This window comes from Odontesthes bonariensis, chromosome 23 (assembly GCF_027942865.1).
Source record: "Odontesthes bonariensis isolate fOdoBon6 chromosome 23, fOdoBon6.hap1, whole genome shotgun sequence".
Lineage (NCBI taxonomy): Eukaryota > Metazoa > Chordata > Actinopteri > Atheriniformes > Atherinopsidae > Odontesthes > Odontesthes bonariensis.
This window is the reverse complement of record NC_134528.1, coordinates 11,952,692-11,963,861: the sequence shown is the minus strand read 5'-3', so window position 1 is coordinate 11,963,861 and position 11,170 is coordinate 11,952,692. Positions and strand designations below refer to the sequence as shown.

Genomic DNA, 11,170 nt, shown 5'->3' with positions numbered 1-11,170 from the left:
TCACTCCCTGTTTGGTCTTCTCCCTGCTGAGTCAAAAAGGCATCATCATCCTGAATCACATTTTCCATCTGTAGACTTCACTTGTGGAATAATGAATCTCACAGATGTGTGCACATGCGCATGCACTCACATGTCCGTACAAACACACTCGTACAGAAATTTCCAACAAATTCTCTACTTCCAGGTACCTAGAAACATTGCAACAAAGAACTGAAAGGAACAGTCAACATGTTTCTTCCTGGAGGTGGTTCAACAGAGAAGACTCTGAAAGCAGGTGCTATCGCTGCTCTGAGAGTCAGAAAAAGCCCAAAAGAAATAAGATCTGAGGGGATATAAAGTTAAAGACCTGGGCAAGATTAATTGGCCATGTCTTACATGACTGTCCTGGATTGATCTGCTGCATGGACAGCACAGTCGGTTCTGGGTCCTGTCTTGAAGTCCATGACTCTGTCTAAATTTTAAGTTGTGTTTATAGAGAAAAAATACTGTTAAAGAGGACACACTATTCGCTGTATCGGAAAAGTGAAAGTGACTGAAGGATGCAGGGTTGTGCAGGACACAAAAGTTTGAGCACCCATGGTGAAAAATTTGTCAAACTGTAAATTACCAACAACCATAAAGTTATTGTGTGGAAATATTGCTCGGGACAGGAATGATCTGTAACGTTCTTTATTGCAGCAGAGCTGAGGAAACCTCTAATTGAACACACATTGTTTTTAGAGCACTATGAAAGTTAAAGGAACTAGAAAAAAAAAACGGTCCAAAGCATAAGTTTTAAGCCCCCTGCTTGGCCAATACTTAGTAACACCCCCTTTTTGGCAGAAACATCCTTAAAAGACTTTTTGTGTCCAGCCAAGAGTCGGTCTTGCTTGGGGGATTTTTATTGATGTTTAGGTCGGGTGACTTAGAGGGCCATGGAAAGCCTCCAGCTCGCACCTGTTGAGGTAGTCCATTGTGTTTTATGGTCATTATCCTGCTATTTAGCTTCCGTCTCCTGCTTTCTCTCGGTGGTGTTTGCTTCCGGAATATGCTGGTATTAATTTAATCCATTCTTCCAAGTTCACCCTTTCCCTGCACCACAAGCTCAAAGCATGTTTGATACATGATCATGTTTAACTGTGAATCCTGAAGGTCTTCGTGCAAGCTCCTGGTTTGCATTATTAGCAATCCTAATTACATTATAAACCATGGAAACAGCTGCTTGTGCTATCTTCTTGTACCTATCTTCTGCTATGTAGTCGTAAATTATTTTAATTTTCCAGGGTTCTGCTCAGATGAGCAAAGCAACTCATAGTTAGGGTAAAGTTAAACAAGTCAAAGTTGTTATAAAGGCTTTCTAAAGATCATTTCACCTTCAGCTCACAGTATTCACAGTAACATATATTTTTTTTATGACAACAGGCGCCTAAACTTTGGCATTCCACTGTAGTCCTGCTAAAGTAATAAGAAGACCACTCTAGGGACTGAGGCAGCGAGGAGAAACCAGGCACGTTATGCAATCAGGCAGCTCAAGAAAAGTGGAATTGCAGCAATTGCCTCATTTCTCTAAAAATAACCAGAAGGGCTTTTCCATTGTAATATAAACCCTCTGTGAGCAGCAGCATTTATCCTGCAATTGTTGCACTGCTTTAAGCATGTAGTGGTCAGAGAATTACATGGGCTTAAAGTAAAATGATTTCCATGGGTGCACAATAAAACAAGAATGGAGAAGGTTAGGAATGAACGTACCATAAAAAAGCAAAGGGAGCGGGCATGAATGATATGAGGAGTCGAGACTGTAGATAGATAGATAGATAGATAGATAGATAGATAGATAGATAGATAGATAGATAGATAGATAGATAGATAGATAGATAGATAGATAGATAGATAGATAGATAGATAGAGTACTTCCTTCATCAGTTTATCTCGATAACAGTGGTTACTGGGTCAGTAGAACAGGAGAGGAGCATTAATCCATTTATCAGATCATCCTTATGTTCTCCAGATTACCTTCCAACAAGCACAAAAATAGCACTGCTGGGATTCGTAGTCCAGACTGATGCATTCTGGGATTCTTTACAGTCATCTAAAACACACACAAAGCTGTAGAATCAAACGCATCTCCGCAATCCAGTGTAGCACCGCCTCAGTCTCTCAGGTCTCAGTGATTACTTGCATCAATTTAGCCTAAAGTTGTCTGTGTCAGAAATGGTCTGTTTTGAATAGGAAGGTTTAGCCAAAATTGCTTTTATTCTAATTCAGTAATAATTTAGTAAGTAATTCCTACAAATCAGCCCTGAGCACTGAACAGGGGAGGAGCATGCTGCAGATAAACATGTCCACTGAAACACGTCTGAGCTGGTACAGTAAAGGGGTTGGTAATTAGGTAACAATGACACTAACACAAATTGGGGTAATAGGCAATAGCCTATTAAGTAGGCTAGTTACTTCCTCAAACAAAAGCCGCAGATTATGACAGATGGGTCACGCTGTAGCCTATGTTGACATCTCAGGGAGAATAATATGATAAAAGCTGGTCTGCAGAAGAATGAGTATTCAAATAATGTACAGTTTCACTTAATGTGATGTTTTCCGTACTTATATGCTTTCCAAATGCACACAGACACTTCCCGCAAACTGATGCGAAAAATGACCCCAAGACTCTCGCTTCTTGCGCTCCCCTAAATTCAAACGCCCATGGCCATGAAATTCTTCTTTTATCAAAGCCCCTTGATACTGGGTTTAGCTGAGCTGAAATCAAAGCTTTATGTAAGAGTGATCCACCCTTTCCCACCAAAATCGTGGGCAACTAATTCCCTACGATCCCCTGTGGTGCGCCAGCTCACAACCCCTGCGACCTCGTTGCGCACTGGCAGCAGCGGGATTGTGTGTGTGTGCGTGTGTGTGTGAGACGCCTGGTTAGACATGACACAGCGTCTGACATTGGAGACAAGTGCGGAACAGGCCCCGTCGCCTGCGCTCAGGGCTTTGACCAGCTCAATTAGCGTGACACACTTTCCGGCCGGTTGCTGGACACAGCGGATTATGTCCTCGAACTTCAGCAGCTCACTTTCCATGAGGTGCAGCATTCATTAGATAGCCTACACGGTTTTTTCCTCAAGCTCTATACGCGCGGATACGGCAGAGGAGTGACCTGAACAAAAGTGGGACATGACTATCGACGGGGATATGGCGGGGTTCATCCCCCAGAAGGACATAGTGTATAACGGCCTGTTGCCTTACTCTGACCGGTTGGACAGGGAGGCAGCGGAACTGTTGGCGGAGATCAAGGCCAACCTGTGCCGAGCTGTTCTTCTCAGGGAGCTGTGGCCCGGTGTCGCTTTCTGGTCCAGGAAACTCTTCTCGTAAGTGTTTATGTAAAGCTGAATGTGGGAAACTTATAGACATGTGAACCCACAATTAGTAACTGATGACTCTTGATGACGCACTGTTTATAACAGTTAAAGTATAGTTTTTTTTTTTACCATACTATCACAGAGTTAAAACAATGCGTCATAGGTGCAGTTAAACGAACAATATAAGTTCATTGGTCTATATTTTCAGATCAAGTTCAATTAAATCAGTCAAGCTCCAATGCTGAGACAGCGTGTCACTGAAGCTGTTTGTGTTGTAGGAATATAGGTCAGTTACATTAAAGAGGAAGTGATCAGCTGCTCTCTAAGGGTCACCTCTGTCACCCTCAGGTTTCTGAAGCTTTATGGCCGGAAGTTCAGCAAAGAGGACCACATCCTCTTCATCAAGCTCCTCTATGAGTTGGTCACGCTGCCGAACCTGGAGCCGCACATGATGCAGTGCTATGCCAGGCTGCTCATTCAGCTTCTCAAGTAGGTTTGACAGCAACACACACATGCCGTCCCTTAGAGATGCCTCCCTGTGGACCCTGTATGAACCAGATCATTGCTGGAAAGATTCCATTTTACATCTGGCCTGGGAATGCCTTGGGGTCCCTGAGCTCTGGCTTCAGAGAGGAGTGTCTGTTGCACATACAGTATTCATGAGTTACATTAAAGCACAGTAAATTGAATCTACATCTGATAAAAGACCTTTTCCCAGGCTCAACTCCCCAGGATGATCTGCCTTTGTCTTCCTGTTCGTATAATGAGATCAGTAGCAGCCCTGTTGGTAAATATCACTGAGCTAATAGTGGTATACTGATTGTCATCACATGACAGGTTAAAGTGGATTTCTTACTTATCTCTCTGACACTTGGAGGATGGCCATGCAAGCAACCTAAAGAGTTAAGGGACAAGAGAAACAAGAGCAATTTAACTTAACTAAATTTATCTAAAAAAAAATACTGTTGAATCTGCGTCTAAATCAAGATCTGAGTCAAAATAATTAGATTGAGAAAAAAAGATTCTGACCTTTCAAAGAACTGTAAGATAAAAAAAAAAGAACGCTATCTTGAAGTTTACCTGTTGCTAATGTCAGTCAGGGGTTAGAGGGAGTAACAGAGACTGTCCCCAAAATGTGCCCATGGGTCATATGTTCATGCAGACATATGATAACTATGTCAGAAGAATACATGACCTGTAGTGGTTGTGAAAAATGGCTATCATGAGGGTGATGGTCACATTGTAATGGGAATGTATTTTAGCCCTATCCATGATTGTTTTGTATCCGAACCAAGTAATGTTATCATCTACACCCAACCAGGAAGTGACAAAAGTGTTCTAAGGAACTGTTGCTGATCGAATGTAACCCAGATGAGAAAAAAACATTTGTCATATATTTGTCTTGGTCCTGCTTCACATTAAGGCATATGAAGCCAGCCCCCCCCCCACCCACACACACACACACATACACACACCCTTCCTTCTAATGAGGAGTCTGTGGCTTCTGACTGACAACACTTGAAAACAACATGAGCTCTGACATCATATATCATCCTTGTGGCTTGTAGGCCTTGTTATGAGCCGCACTGAGAGGTGTGAACAAACTACCTATATGATCGCATCAATGGTCTGTGGTCTTACTAATGCAAGGCCACAACATATGAAATCTGGTGTTTGTTGTGCTGTCAGTTTTGAGTGAGCTCTGTACCACAGGGCCGTCATCACACATTAAGCATGGACACATTTTATTTAGTGTCCTCTCATTTTAATATTGGGATGAATAATACTGATAACTTATGTGTTTAAGCAGAGTATCATAATTTGTAAAAGATTAGTTAGTTTGTTAAAGGGGAACTCCGGGGCATTTGAAGCGCGTTTCCATTGCTAGAGGTTGTCAAATACTGATAGTAGGACACAGACAGGTGCAAATCGGCGCTCCCTGTGTGGAGATTGCGCTGTTTGCGCAGCCTGTCATGCGAGGCTAATACGTGGTGGCTAAGGGGCAAGTGCTAACCCACATAAAACAACAACTTGCACACTGCAGAAACGTCACACCACTTTATGCGTTCAAGTATTTAAAACATTACAACAATATTACTGGGCATGTATTGTTGTAATGTTTAAAATACTTGAACGCAGTTTTTCTAGAGAAGATAATTGCTTTGTATTTAGGAGTATCGTCCATTGACTCTTTTGGGCTTTGCGCGAGCATACAAACAACCGGTAAGTGACATGCTGTTTATAAAGTTGTTTTGTAACGTCCCCATGCCAGTAATGTGAGAACCATGCATATGGTTTTGATGGTAAGGCTTGTGACTTTATTGTCGGATGGTTTATAAAGTGGTGGGCTGGCTTCATATGCCTTCATGTGAAGCAGGACCAAGACAAATATATGACAAATGTTTTTTTCTCATCTGGGTCACATGATTGACACCAAAAGATTGTTATTGACACATTAGCAGCATTTTAATGTTAAAGGGGAACTAGTTCTTGCTACTACTCTATACAATGAGGTGAGTTAGTCCAGTTCACAATCAGCACCCCTCCAGTGGGTCGCAAAATAAATTCCACAGCTCAAGAGATGATTAATGACTAGGCTTAGCTTTTCTTGGTTAAAACATGGGGAAATTTTTAGCTCATTTAGCCTCAAATAGGCATTTCAATGAAGTAACTGTTAGGAAGGAAATATCTCTGTTTATTGGCAAAACTCAAAAGCCTTTTTTTTATTATGTTGTTTCTAATGGAGTAAAATGTTCAATATTTCCCCCTGAAATGTTTTCCTGTAAGAGTTTCACAAAAGGGGTAAATTGAGAAACTTGGGTGGAATGAAATAAATATCCTTACACTGACACTTGAACCCAATTGGACACAGTCACAGCAGGAGAAGAATGTGAAGTGAAGAATGTTGGCTGTGCAGTACATTTATCACTCTCTAAGCTCCGATCGGCTCAGTAACTCCCTGCTTTTGATCTGTCACACCTCCTGCGACACTCATCCCGTTCACCACTTCCCCATTTGTCCTGTGCTGTTTTCATGATTTTCACATCCATCACAAAACAGCATCTTTATGTAAATGTCATTTTGTTTGAGTGTTTTCCATTAGATGAAAAGCGAGAGGTCTGAGTTATTAAGTACCAGGTCTCATAGCTGAGTGCTGAATTCGATAGTCAACATCAAGCTTTAGGTCTCAATAGACTTCTCGTGCTGTCCCTTACATTTCACAGCCATTTCCCTGATTGTCTCTTCATTTTTCAAATCTCCCCAAAGAGAGTTTTTTCCATTGCTGTTAGATGAATAAGAAAAGAGGCAACAAGAGGGATATGTGGTTGTGGAAATTGTGCACATTTTCCAGTGCAGGGATTCTAAACCTTTCTCTGAGCTTTAATCCTATTAAAACTGTCCCTTTACAAAGAACTTAGTAATGGAGTACAAAAAAATACGTAGATGTTCTTTGGGGGATTTAAAAAAAAAACCCTGCTTAATTTGAAAGCTTATGAAGTACTCCCCAGTGGAACATCTTTCTTTGTGAAATCTGAAAGCTTAACGGGGTCTTTGAAAAACAATAACCACAAAAAAATGGCTAATGTTGCTGCACCAAACAGATAGTCATCTTAAATATGGTTCTTTTTTTCTCGGTGGAACCACTTAAAGGCGCGTTGTATAGTCAATCTTTCAAACCAGCTGAGGTGACTCATGCAAATTGCAAATGCCTGCAGCTGTCAGTCCAGCTATGCTTTACCGACTATAAAGAATCAGCGTGTTGTTTGCAGACATGTCTGTAAGTTGGCAGTCGTCATGCCGAGTGCAGCTTGTGAGGCAGCGATTCCTTTTCCCACGATTACTGACTCTTTGAAACGCCATGTAGTCTGTCACCTCAACATAAGATATTTACCGTCTGGGGTTTTTCTCAAATATATCTAAGAATTTGCCTTATGTTTAATGAAAGCCATACACACAGGCAAATAAATGACTTCTATTTTGAACAGGAAGAAGGAACTGCTGGCAAGGGATGACCTACAACTGCCGTGGCGACCACTCTATGATTTATACGAGAGAATCATCTACTCCAAAACTGAACACCTGGGGCTCATCTGGTTACCTAAGTATGTTTTTACTTTAAGTATATTTTACCTTTACATTGACAGTAGCTCTTGTGAGTTGTCAGTCAAACCTTGTCAGAAATACCAATCTGCTTTAATAAAACGTTTTTTTTTCATGAAATACATTGATCTGCTCTCTCTGCCATGGTTAGATCATTGCACTGGAATGTGGTGACATCACCTGTCAGCATATTGAATGGTACAGTTCATCACTGTACAATTAAAGGAAAGCTGAGGTTTCACACAAACTTACCAGTGTGGTCAGCCACGACTGCAACAAAAGAAAACTGTCTTCCAAAGTGCATTGTATCAGTGTTGTAAAAGATTATACGTTTTTAGCTTAATCTATATACATATATACACATATATTTGAGCAAACGTATGACAGAGGAACACTATAGTATGAGATCTATACAAGTGTAACCTGGCCAAAAGCTGCCTTTTTTGTAGATATTTATATGATTATATTATATTGCAACAATGTGTGTTCAATTATTTTATCATGTTTATCTCATGAATTCAGACATTCTGTTTATATAAATTCAAATTTTATTTAATAAATACACAAGTTTGTGTTCCTCCCAGTAATTCCTTTTTAGTGCAAAAAAAAGAGAAAAACAACTCGACAAAAATCTATATGAAATATGTCAAAATATGTCATTGATATTTATTTAGCAGTCCAAGTAACCTGAGGCTGTCAGTTATAATTCATCCATGACTCTAACCAATGGGATGTTTCTATCATGTTTATTTGTCTTTCAACAAAACTGAAAAAAATTACTTCTTCTTTCTTTTTTGATTGAGACAGAAAAGCCCTAAACAGTAGGTTTTATATTTCTAAAACTGTTAAAAAATCAAGCAGGTGGAGCCATAAAGCTTAACACGAATGTGCAATTGGCCAAACAATAAAGACCGAAACCAGAGAGGAAAATTAAAAAGGCTCTACCTCATGATGAGCAGCAAGTTTTCATTCGAATGAAGCGGTGCCTTTATAAAATTGTTTGTTATTTTTCTACAACTTTTATTGACAACCAATCTATCTCCTCATTTTTTGGATGAATGTAGATAAACAAGGGTTACAACTGTCTGGACTGTTGGTCAGACATAAGTGGAATTCTTTCCTGAATTTTTTTTTTTTTATACTTGATCATAACACACACACACATTTACACCTTGTCTCTTTGCTTGTTTGCAGCTCGGTGGACCACATTTTGAAGGCTTTGATCAAAAGTTGCAGACTGTAAGTGTCGTCCTCTGTGATTGTGTTATCTGTGCAGCAGATAATGTTTTACTTTGATCTCCACTTGAGCTGTGTTGTGTAGATCAATGCTTTGATTAGTATCTGTAGCTGTCCACATCTGTTTGTGCTCATGTCTTTGTTTGCTCCATTTTTGGGTAAAAGTGTACACTCTTGTGCTTTTTTCCCCCCATTTTCTCAGGTATTTCCCTGCATCGTCCACCAAGGAGATGCTGGATGAGTGGCGCCCCCTGCTGTGTGTGTTTGATGTGGTCATGCAGAAGGCTGTCAGCAACATGGAGCTGTTCCTGCCCACCATCATGCCTCCGGAGGAACACAGCCAGGGCTTCCAGTGAGTGGGCCAGCCGGAATGGCTCTGTTTAGAAACAGTATCATATGCCAAGGGCTGTGTGTCCGGATTCAGGGTTAACAAGAAGGATTTAGAAAGTTTGACGAAGGATGTTGCCTGCAGAAACACGAGAAACTGATTCATAATCAACCATATTTTCAGGCACTGCAAGCACACCTTTGCACCTGAAATGAATCAAGTCTGTCTTGCTCTGTCTTTGTTTTGCTTATATTTTGTTGTCTTGGAAAATCTTCACTTTCTCTCTGCTCTCGTCATGGTTGTATTCTTGGGGCCAAGTCCCTTCACAGCTTTCAGCGCATTCTTCACTGTATCCACTCTTTTGCAAGCTATTTGTCTGGATTTACCCTTGGATTCATAAGCAGTTTGTGCACAGTTTCCACAATACATCATCTTTAATACTCTATTTTTCCGTTTCATTTTGTCGCTCTCTCCTCCAGAATATACAGGGGAGAGAATGAGTTCATGTTTTGGGGAACTGGAGATAAATGAGGGGAATTAAGCCACAGGTGTGTGAGTTGTTGAGTTAATCTCATCTTTTTGTGTGTTCTCAGGTTGTGGTTTGATGAATTAATGAATCTTTGGACGTCAGTGCAGAATCAGCCGAGCTGGGAAGGGGTAAGACACACATACACACTGTTGCAAACAGTTAATTGGCTTGGAATGTGAATTCCTAATGCCAACGCAAATTAACGTTAAGCTGAAATGAATGAACATTTCATCTCTCAAATTTCCTGTGGTGGATTTTTAAAACTATGTCAATTCATTGAGCAATGGATCACGCAGCTTTTCATCCCCATAAAAGGTGGATAGAGTTTCTTGGAATAACAGGCTTTCACCATTTCCTGATGGTGATGATTGAAATGCTCTCGAAGCATTGTCAGTTTCCACTCAGCATGCAGATAAGATTTTCCATTTCTGCCTTTGCTCCGCTTTTAGCCTTCAGGCCCACAGCGGACTGGCTGAACACGTGTCCTCCCTTGTTGAACATCTTTCTCTTTTTTAAAGTAGTAATGTTTAATTCTTGGAATGGCAGAGCTCTTCTGGGAATTTTCCGTGGACTTGCAGTGATTGTTTGCCTGATGTTGTTTTGCAGCACCTAGTGAACCTGTTTGCTCGCCTTGCCAACGATAACATCGGCTACGTGGACTGGACTCCCTATATTCCCACAGTGAGTCATTAGCAGAATTATGTGGCTGTACAAGTGAACCTGTTAATAGGTTTTACTGGGGACCTCTGGGCTATATGTGCAATGTGGAACTATATTGTTTGTGTGCGCAGATCTTCACCAGGATCCTGCGCAGTCTGAACCTGCCAGTTGGGGTCAGTCAGATGGTGGCACCGAGGTATCTTACCAACTCCTATGACATTGGGTACTTGGTGTTATGGATCACTGCTCTTCTGGTACACACTCTTTGGAATTTTCACATGTAAACATGTTTAAAAAAGAACACAAACAATTTTCATCACACTGGAGCTGCTTGATTTCCTGCTAATTTATATCTCTGCAGGGTGGACCAGGAAACCCCGCACAAAAAGAACTGACCTGCCTCTTCAGCAGCATTGCCTCCTTTTACCATCCCTCCAATCATGGTCGCTGGCAGGTAAGTCTCTTACTCCCATTCATACACTCTTCTTTAACTTGTAACCTTTTTTTACTAACTTGGCTGGCAATATCGTGGATCTGTCAATGGCAGACTGTGAGAATATGTCTCTGGGTGATAATGCTAATGTTCGCCTGCAGTCTCGACTGATGCGGCTGCTTCAGCGTCTCCCAGCAAGTGTTGTGCGTCGTGTGCACCGGGAGCGTCATGCTGCACCCAGCTGGATCATGCTGGTTCCTGAGTGTCAGAGGTTAACAGATGAAGACCTGCGGGACTTCACCCGCAGCCTGTCTGGAGCTGCCCTGCTGGCTATGTTTAGGTACAGTTAATATAATAAGCCAATCTAAGAATTCAGAGGTACACATATGTTTCAGCGTCAGACATCTGAATCAGTTTTAACACTTGATCTGTCGTTATAAGGAGAGTCCGCCATGATTCATTTCCACAAATCATACACAAGGAATGTCTAAACAAGTGATAAGAAAGCAAAGAACTATTTATCGAGTTTTACAGCAACACATACT

The 11,170-nt window shown here is 41.1% G+C and overlaps 1 protein-coding gene across 1 annotated transcript in view; it reads left to right on the top strand.

Moving 5' to 3' along the window:
• Positions 1-3,153: 3,153 nt before the first annotated feature.
• psme4b (proteasome activator subunit 4b) overlaps positions 3,154-11,170 on the top strand; it is a 42,531-nt gene continuing 34,514 nt past the window's right edge. The window contains exons 1-10 of the mRNA XM_075457353.1: positions 3,154-3,347; positions 3,687-3,827; positions 7,325-7,441; positions 8,634-8,678; positions 8,878-9,027; positions 9,597-9,660; positions 10,139-10,213; positions 10,324-10,446; positions 10,554-10,646; positions 10,787-10,965. Coding sequence (XP_075313468.1) covers positions 3,154-3,347; positions 3,687-3,827; positions 7,325-7,441; positions 8,634-8,678; positions 8,878-9,027; positions 9,597-9,660; positions 10,139-10,213; positions 10,324-10,446; positions 10,554-10,646; positions 10,787-10,965 — 1,181 coding nt within the window. The remainder of the gene's footprint in view (positions 3,348-3,686; positions 3,828-7,324; positions 7,442-8,633; positions 8,679-8,877; positions 9,028-9,596; positions 9,661-10,138; positions 10,214-10,323; positions 10,447-10,553; positions 10,647-10,786; positions 10,966-11,170) is intronic.